The 9,892-nt window shown below is 33.6% G+C and overlaps 1 protein-coding gene across 2 annotated transcripts; it reads left to right on the top strand.

The window, feature by feature from the left end:
* Positions 1 to 7,112: 7,112 nt before the first annotated feature.
* Positions 7,113 to 9,676, top strand: LOC111895378 (protein CYSTEINE-RICH TRANSMEMBRANE MODULE 13). Of its 2 annotated transcripts, none has more exons than XM_052766890.1 (3): positions 7,113 to 7,370; positions 7,456 to 7,651; positions 7,777 to 9,365. In XM_052766890.1, exons 1-3 carry the CDS (start codon positions 7,301 to 7,303, stop codon positions 7,811 to 7,813), a joined length of 303 nt encoding a protein of 100 aa, XP_052622850.1. In that variant the 5' UTR covers positions 7,113 to 7,300; the 3' UTR covers positions 7,814 to 9,365. The 2 variants fall into 2 exon arrangements, with proteins under 2 accessions (XP_052622850.1, XP_023747261.1); XM_023891493.3 differs by lacking the exon at positions 7,777 to 9,365 and adding an exon at positions 9,382 to 9,676 and having other exon boundaries at positions 7,122 to 7,370.
* Positions 9,677 to 9,892: the final 216 nt, after the last annotated feature.

Below are 9,892 nucleotides of genomic sequence, written 5' to 3'. Positions count from 1 at the left end.
AGAGCAGAAATCTCTACTACCAATATCAATACGGCTATGGTTATCATTATATGAAAGGGAAGAAGAAGAAGGATGAAGAGAAAAACTCAAATGTTCAAGAACAACTATTCTAGAATTTGAACAAGACGATAAGAAACGTGAGTGGTACTCAGTAAAAGTTACTACGATGTCACTTAGTTTGGACTCAAACAAGAGTCCTCTTCAGCTAAAACGATCTATAAGTCCTGAATGTTACTACGCATGATAACACATAACCATAATCTTGAGAACGCAAGAGTACTTCGTAATATGAATATCCAAATTTTCAAAATGGAATCATACTTTTTTAAGCTTGACTAATTTAGCTCAGTTTCACAAGGCAAATTGAAGTTTTCAAACTATGATCTGCATCAGGCAAAAAAAAAAAAATAAATAAATAAACCACAAAGCTGAAACGATCGAGAATTGAAGTACCTCTGATTTAGCACCAGTGTATGTCTCAGCAAATCCTCCGCTCGGTCGAGACACGACGTAACCGCCTTGTCGTCAGCCATCGCACTCCACTCACGAATCACCACAACTAGTTCGTCAACGTTGTCGAGAAACGACGAAGCGTCGGCAGGGTCATCCCATATCGGTTGGTCAACCGTGAGGTATCTAGAGATCTGTCGGTCAATCTTTCTGAGTGTCTAATCAAGTGCGGCTCCGTCGTCGTTGTCGGAAAGACTTTCATGTAGCTTTTCCCTTAATCTGCCATCAAAGTTAGAGAAGATTTGGATTTGGGGGCTGAAGAAGAATAAGTGGTGTATAACTACCTATACCTTAAACGAAGACAACTTGCACGTCGATTTGTGGAGGAGGAAAGGCTACCTATACCTTAAACGATGCTTGAATCGGACCTATATAGGGCTTCATTAGTTCATAGATGGCAACATGGATAAGTCACAAAGCCCTTAATCTCCTTGTAAGTTTGTCATAGGTATAATGTAACGAGCCCTAAATCATATTCTTATGAGCGTGAGGAGTCGTAAATGGTTGGCTCATAAACGAAGGCTTGTAAAATTGATCATTCGTCGCAGTCTCCATGAGGTGAGATGAACTCGAGGTCGCCAGTGGGAAGAGTTGAGCGGAGGTCTCCGGAGGTAAGAGGTGAGCGGAAGTGAGCAGATGTAACGATCCTTTTGAAACAGACCCTAAATCCCTTACGATTTTGTTATAAGATGAACAGTACGCGCAGTCTGAGGCTAGAGGAGGCAACAAGGATCGGAGGCGGTGGATGTGGGTGAGGGTCGGGGTTGGGGTGGAGACGAGGGAGAAGAAGGCGGGGGTTTAAAAAATTTGGGGATTTCATTTTCCCTCTAAAGGGAGACGCGTGTTTCTTCAAAAAAATATAAAGAGACATTCATAGCGGACGCACGTTTTAGATAAAGTGCCCTCCGTGTTTTTTATTTTTTTACATTAGACACTAATTTAAGGGCACGCAATAATGCGTGATCTAAATCCTTATTTTTTTTTGAAGAGATGACACTTTTTTAATGTCACTCTCTTTTGTGTAACATAAATCAATGAGTGTTGTGGTTTGCGCGTCGTAAAAGGCTATTTTTCTTGTAGTGACATTATTTATCGACGAGATTTTGTATCATAACATAGTATATAACTACTGGTGGTTTATTCTCATACTTTTGATATCATTTTATAATTCATTTAGATATTATTATTTTATCATCTCGTTTAGTTCCTTACTATTAATACTTGATGAATAATAAGCTTTAATGCCCTAATATACCCAAGTCATAGGGTTATGCCTATTATGACAAGTTAAAAATGTTCATCTATCAAGATCTCGATACAAGTTCTTAACGATACCTTTATTCATTCCGACGATTAATATAACACTAGATTACTCTTATCTAACATTTTTGTTTACACAAGTGCTTATAAATAGGTCTAACATTTTATAAAATTCTTGTGTATAACCATTACTAATCACCACCTTTTTAACAAACTTTATTTGTAAATAAAAATGGTGTTTATAATAAACATTGACTATATCAGTTTTGTATCTAGTACTAACTGTGCATGCATGTAACCTATAAACTTTTAGCCATATTATTATATCAAAATACTCAGGTATGTGTCTCCCCCCAAATAATTAAAATTGTAAAAATGGGGCCATAAAGACTCACATTTGGAGCGTGATTCTTGAGTTTAGACGGGAGGATTCGGTGAGGTCTGTGCTTCATTCAAGACCCGGTACCTTCACCGGCAACAAACAAATCTAGTTTCAGATTATCAAACTTCACCGGGGTGTTCAAAACAGCAAGTATTTCAGGCTTTTAAAGTGAAATAAACTCACCCAAAACATTATAGGGGCTGTCGACAGAAAAATAGGTTGTCGGGGGATGTTTCCGGCAACTTTCTCGCCCCCTTTCCTTCTTGTTTTCGCAGCAGCTCTTGAGGGAAATAATTGACAGCAACAAGATCGATCCATAGAGGGTGTTTGGCTGTCTCGAAGGTTGGTTAATCATGGAAGAATTTCGAGAGGCTGCTGCCTCTTTTCTCGCCAGTAAACTAGCCAATAAACACCTCCGGTGGAGGTGTTCCTTGATGAATACGAATTTAGGCTAGAAAAGATGGAGAGAAAAAGGTTTGAAGGGTGATTTTGGGCTGTCATTTCTAGCCATGAAGAGTCCTTTTATAGCTCTAGATTGTTGGCCATCATTAAATGGGTGGTACTTTGGTTCATTGCTTGAAGCTATTGTCTTACCCATTTGCATTTACACCTAGTACCATTTGTGCAGAATTTTTATGGCTCAGAGAAAAGAAGGGAAAGAAAACGTGGGGGTGTTTGAGGTAGGTTGTAAGAGTCTTCAATTGCCATGTACTTTGGATTGATACTTGCAAGCAACACTCTTAAATGAGTGTACTTACTCATAAAGGGTAATAATGTGAATAGGTGGTTGGAAGACTTTAACACTCCAAGAGAAAAGAGACAGACCCTTAGGAGTTGACTTTGGCATTCAAAGCTTGTCTTAGATACATTTAAAGTGGATTGTATGTACTAGCTCTTAAATTGGTGTAGTGTGACAAAAATGAACTTTTGGGTTTTTATGTGGCTAAGTCTCGAGATATACCCACATATACACACCTCATGTTCAATTTATTTTGTTATATTTTCTTGTCATCTAATAATAAAGTTCATTATTATTACATAATATAATTTCTTAGATTAGACATTTTTCTAAATAAAACCCTTTCACTACAACAAACATAATTGTATATACCTTATTGATTTTATTAGCATATAGCTAGTCGCATTCCAATAATAATCTATATTAAAGTATTCTTATTGTTAAAAACATATACTTATTTTTATAAGAACATCGTACATTAAGTCCTCCCTCACAATTAGTTATGGTCATTATCCGGCGAACCTCCACCTAATTTTTACGATTGTTACATCCAAGATGGCAAAGATGAGGTCAACAATGAAGTTAGTCATTGTGAAAAACCAAGCTTAGAACAATTGTAGAGGTGGAAGAAACAAAGGTTAGAATCCCTCATATAACTACCAAGTAAAAACCGGTAGACTTTGTTTTTTTATAAGAATTAAATCTTTAATTTTTGTAATTATTTTCCGTTTGATTGAACAAAATGTTTGCAGAACATACTCTTAAACTAAATTTACTAATGCCTTTTCTACCATTCATAAATGGAGTTGTTTACAAATACTTTCTTTTAAACCAATATTTATATATGCTACATAGGTCCAACGTCCTACAAACTAAATATTTTTTTTAATTATAAAATTTGTGAAACTACATACGTTAAATCTTTTAAATTGACTTGAAACAACTGCCACTTACTCCTGTATGATTTGTATGATTGAACCAGACGTAGAAAAGGCCGCATCCCAATGGATTACTATTGCACTTTAAACTGATAATTGAGGTAGAGAAATTAACTATTAATAGTTTACTTGAAGGAGATGATAATTGGATATTTAAGCTTTTAGCAATTATTTAAAGGAGTTGGACATCATTCCTAAGTTGTGTTAAGATATTTTTTAACTTTATTTATTTTTATTTATATTGGAGAAAATCATTCCCCACAAGATTGTGTTGCATGTTAGAAAAGACCTTTTAGTCTTCTGATTATTTGTTGAAGACAAAATTGTCACAAATTTCTTTTTTTTTTTCTTTTTTTTTTTAAATTTTAGACGTAACTTTAAATTAGAGTTGTAACTTTGTGGTTTGTTTGTTGTCTAAACTAGTGTGAGATCTATGTATTACATGGGTTTATTTAAAAAAAAATTAAATATGAAATTTTAACAATTTGAAAAGTTTGAATTTATAAGAAAAATGAGAAATTTTTTGAAATTATTAAAATTAATGAGGCTATAATGTATTGAATACATTACATATATAAATCCTTTATAATAAATACCTTACATATATATTATCTTACATATTAAATATGGAATTTTAATTTAATAAAATGAAAAATACAATAAAATGACAAGTGGAAAATAGAAAATTTAAAAATTTTAGAAAATGTCATGTGTCCAAATGAAAGAGGAGAAGACATGTGGCAAAAAAACTTTCATTTATTAGAGGAGGTGGTTATACGTACTGCTAAATAAGTTACAAAACAACCAATTAATTTTAGACGTAACTTTGAATTGAAGTTGTAAATGGATATATGACCACTTTTTTGAAAATATTACAAAACAACCAATTATTTTGCAAAAATGCTTTTGTGAAATACCTTTGGCTTTGTAAAATAAGATATTCTTCTCAGGTAAAACGTTTAACAACATGGTTTTGTTCATAATTTACATTTGTAAGAAATACATTTATCATAGGTTATGATATCTTTTTTGAATGTGAGAGGTGATGGTAGCCTTGATGCTGCATTCTTATTGAAGGAATTACATTATAACTAATTTAAATCTTATTTTCAGGTTTGTCAGGACTTTATCAAGGAATCACAAGCTATATTGCCTTTTTCAGCACATGTTTTTGAATTTTGAGAGAAACTTTGGCGCGATGGAAAAAGAATGCACCAAGATTTGTTTATTGTTGGTGAAATGTCCAAAATACCCTTGAAATGCAACAGAATAATAAGCCACCAGACAATAATAATAAAACCTTTTGAGACATGTTTACAGGCAAAGGCGTGGAAGCCATACACGACCTGTCAATGGTTGAATTCAACATGTTTGGCTTATTCTGTTCAGAACAGGAGCTATTTGCAAATACCATCCTTTTCCGGTCATCAGAGACATTTATGTCTGCTGACAAATAGACAAAGCTTTATGTTGTAAAGATCCTTTTTACCAACCTGAACCACAGAAAAACGAAAGGTATCAAGAGTAACTATAATTATTCAAATTTAAAGAGTCGTTCCAATATAAACAAAATCATAATATCTTGGCTGGACAATCCATAGGGAATATTTTCTTTAAATGTTATGTATAACTATAAAGTCGGTCTTAATCCGTGAAGGAAATTGAGTTGAATACGGAGATTGTCATCTCAACTCCGAAGCTTTTAGTATTGTTTGTATTTAACTTTTTATTTAGCATTGTTTTGGTTTATAATTATTTCACTACCACCAATTCATTTATGTTGAGTTCCGTTCATTTTGATTGGTAATTATGAATCAAGGTTTTGAATCTTGCAACAGATGCTCCAGGAACGCTCTCTCCTTCTAATCTATCTTGAAAGAGGTAAATTTCTTTGTTAATTTTTTCTTCAAAAATTCAATTTGTAATTTGTCTATTTTCTTTATGATGCTCGCTGCTAAACATGAAAATGCTGATGTCATAAAAACCATGCTCCGATACAGGTGGTCCATGGAACGCACTCTTTTTTTCAATCTATCTTGAAGGATGTAAATTTGTTTCATTTTTTTCAATTGAGCACCAATTGCCCGACAATTAATCTACTATCTTCCTAGCTGGTTGTTAATTATGTTGTATATGTTTGTATTAAGAGTTAATTGATCCCTTGCTTTATGATTTTTACTGTGTTTAGTCTAAAGCTGAAAGTGAAAAAGGTTTAATCAGCTTTGGACAGAACATGATAGAAACCAAACTATATGATCTTATTTTTTATAATATTTCTTGAAACATTAATAAATTTTATTTTTTGTTTGAAGGTTTTCAAAGCAATTACGTATTCTCGGACGCGGATACATTTCATCTCAACCTTTTATTATGTTGCAGCAATGTTCTGGCAAACAACTGATCATCTTCAACATCCTACTAGACAACAGATCATCTTCAACATCCTACCTGTAAATATTTTAGCCAGAAACAAGAATAGAGAGCTTTATCTTCGATCCAACTCCAATTAGAATTGAACCAGATGTTTTGGTGATATTTAATTTCGACTTACCTCTATAAAAGGATCTTTTCTAGTTCTTGAATGTGAATAGGGTTAAATCCAATAGTTGGATAAGAAACTGGGGGAAACAAAGGCTCCGAAAGCAACATTGATGTCTCTTTCTTTGGGTGCAACCTTACTTTTTCCTTTTGGGGTCAAATTTTTGTTTAAATGGAACTTTCATGTCAGTTTATAAACTTTTCTTTAGTGTAATGTGCCGACTTTAATTGTAAATATTTAACATATTTCAATTTCAACCATACGCTAACATGTGTTCTTAATTTCTTATGTGTAGGTTGGCATCTCTTCATATAATATGAGTAGCAGAAAGTCGGGACTTCTTTTGTGTTTCTCAGTTATTGTTATTGTCCTGGTATCCGCATGATATTTTGTTAATCTTTTGGTACCATCAGTAGATGTAATGATGTTTCTATGTAATTATTCGTGATCATAAATAAGTTGGTATCATATCTTTTGTTTGTCCTTTACGTTTTATTATTAAAATGGTTATTTAATTAACAGAAACATTGTGATAAACAATATTAAAAACTCGATAACTAAAATGTAGAAACGATTCACTGATAAATATTCATTCTCCAGAAAAGAATAAAAATGTTTCCCTAATATTAGATGATAAATGGTTATAATGATTAACAGAAAAAAAGATTAAAAAAAAAAAAACGGGGCAACTCTTTCCTAGTTAATAGTAATTGGACTTGAGGCACAGCACAGCCCAGCCCACCGAATGAAGTAATAGCTAGTATGAGTATCCAAATCCGTTCCTTTCCACCGAATGCAAGGTCTGCGAAAGAATATCAGGATTTAGGACTCGGAGGAGAAGACCGCTGACCGCCACTTCCTCATCGTCTTCACACCTTTGTTTTCTATTGCTAGGATTCAGTTCAATTCAACTGACTGGAATCTGAAAATCCATGAGTGGGCATCATCACCACCATCATCATCCACCTCCACCTCATCATCATCATCCACCTCCACCTCCAGGCAAGTAATAACATGTATTACTAAGTTATCTTAATTGGGATTTTTATGGTTAATAAGTTGCAGACTATATGTTTATACTTTCTAGGGCATCGATCACCACATCCACCGGGCCCGGGGCATCCGCCTATTGGTCTCCCACCGCCACCACCAGCACATCGCCATCAGCATCCTCCACCTCCTCACGGTTATCAAGGTTACTTCATCCCTCCACCTACATACCCCCACCGCCATGAATATTATTATGATTCTGGACCTGGTTGCTCTTCTGTGCTAAGGGGCTGGTATGTGCCTTTTGATTTTTCTTATTCTTTATTTTTTAGCCCGCCTTCCATATTACATTTTCATTCAAAGTCGTTTGTTCTTTATGAATATGTACTTTTCACTTTTCCCAAATATCCAAAAACAGCATTTTCGACTATTGGTTGCTGACTTGGAAAAGGTAATCTGATTGAAAAGGCACACCAGATCTAACAAAATAATAGGGAAACAAAAAAACACCTTTGAGGTGCCAATTTTTGTATTTTCACAGGTAAATTGGTCGTTGATCTCAACTGGACATATAAAATTGAATTGAACTTGATCTTGTTCTTGAATATGATTATTTCCCATTGCAATTAGAGAAAATACACAAGATTTTGTAATTTACAAGACATACCTTCTCTACATTTTCTTCTAATATATGTACACAACTAGGATTCCAGTTAGCAATTGGGTTTAGATAAACAGGTTGAAAACTTCCCAAACTAACCCAACAGTTAGATAATGGGTCGACTCTTGACTCATTTATTTTTATTTTCCATTCCAACTTGTTAGATAAACACGTTAGACCTGGTTTGACCCAATTTATTTTCAAAGTTTACATATTATACAAAAATTGATTAGACTATAATATATAATAGGTTACCCAAATAGTTGTTCATGACTTCAAGGTTAAAGATACACAACTACAATCACAAATCATTTGTTCAAACAACATTCTAAATAACATGCAAATTACAAAATTACAAAGTTGTGAATAAGTCTTGAATTGGAAGTCAAAACTAAAAGCCGAAACTAGAAATCAGAATTAAACTAGTTTCAAAATAGAAGTAACTTATTAATTGAAGCTGAAGTATTGTATAGATGGAGGTAGAAGGTTTTTTAACCAATGGAGACTCCGGGAAAGCTGAGGGTTTAGGAATTTTGGTTATATTATAAGAAACTAAAATTTAATATTGTATAAAATATAAATAAAATAGAAGTATTTATTTAAACGGGTTGGAGGATCAAATTATTAAGAGTAAGTTACTGAAATCGTCTTTATGGTTTGGTCAAAATTACACGTTTGGTCTCTAACTTCTTTTTTGCATTCGGATCGCCCCTATGATTTGATTTTGTTGCGTTTTTCATCCCTATGGTTTGGTCAAAATTGCACGTTTGGTCTCTAACTTTATGTATGTAAGGGACGAAAAGCGCAATAAAATCAAACCACAAAAACGATTCGAGTGCAAAAAAAAAAAGTTAGAGACCAAACATGTAATTTTAACCAAACCATAGGGACGATTGCAGTAATTTACTCGATTATTAATTCACTCAAAGCCAGCCTATTTAACGGTGGATCAAATTATTAATTTACTCTGGTTGATGAGCTATTTTAACTGGCCTATTCTAGGTAAGATAATTAAATGCGAATAAATAGACATAATAATCTAATTATATACATGGCTACAATAGTAGAAAAATTCCCAATATTCTACCCATGACATTCACATAATATGTTGAGCAATTTACTCTTGACTTACACATGTTCCATTTTCTTCTGCATTTGAATTTGGATTTCAACTCTCTAGAATAAAAAGAAAAGCAAATGTACACTAATATCTAAGATGTCTAAAATCAAGTGTATAGTTTACTGTTTGAAATGAATTTGAGGAATTTAGTAAATTCTATTTAAAACTAATAACATGAAGGTCTAACATGAATATCACATTTTTTGCTAAAATAAGACCGAATTGTGTATTGGTTTGTGCAGTTTGAGAGCTCTTTGCTGCTGCGGGTTGTTGGATCGTTGACTGTTGGATGATATGATGTGTGTTTATGCTATATTTCTCTCTGTGTAAAAGAAATAAAACCTACCATAAGCCTTAGCTGCTAATTGCTATGCATATTATGCTTATACGTTCCAAACCATTTTAGCAAATGACTTGTTAATATTATGTTCCGTGTCACCATTGTTTTCACTACCATGTTGAGCAAACAAATATTCCCACAAAGACAAGTTGTATTTATTGTGTTTGGCATGCATCCATGACTGACCTTGATCAAAACATGTTATATTGTGTTTGTCATGATGTGAGGTGATGTAGACGGTCTGACATTGACCTGTGGTGTGAATGGGGTCAACGAGACCAAATTACAAGTTTTTGCTCCATCCAATAGATAGAATATGGGGCAAGGAGTTGCTTTAGATCTTCAGTCTATGCAAAAGTGTCATGTTTATGCTCTATTTTATTCTTATTCTTTAGATCAACCCTTAAAGCTAT

This window comes from Lactuca sativa, chromosome 8, assembly GCF_002870075.4.
Source record: "Lactuca sativa cultivar Salinas chromosome 8, Lsat_Salinas_v11, whole genome shotgun sequence".
Classification (NCBI taxonomy): domain Eukaryota; kingdom Viridiplantae; phylum Streptophyta; class Magnoliopsida; order Asterales; family Asteraceae; genus Lactuca; species Lactuca sativa.
The sequence above is the reverse complement of the archived record's forward strand: the minus strand, read 5'-3'. Positions and strand labels throughout refer to the sequence as shown.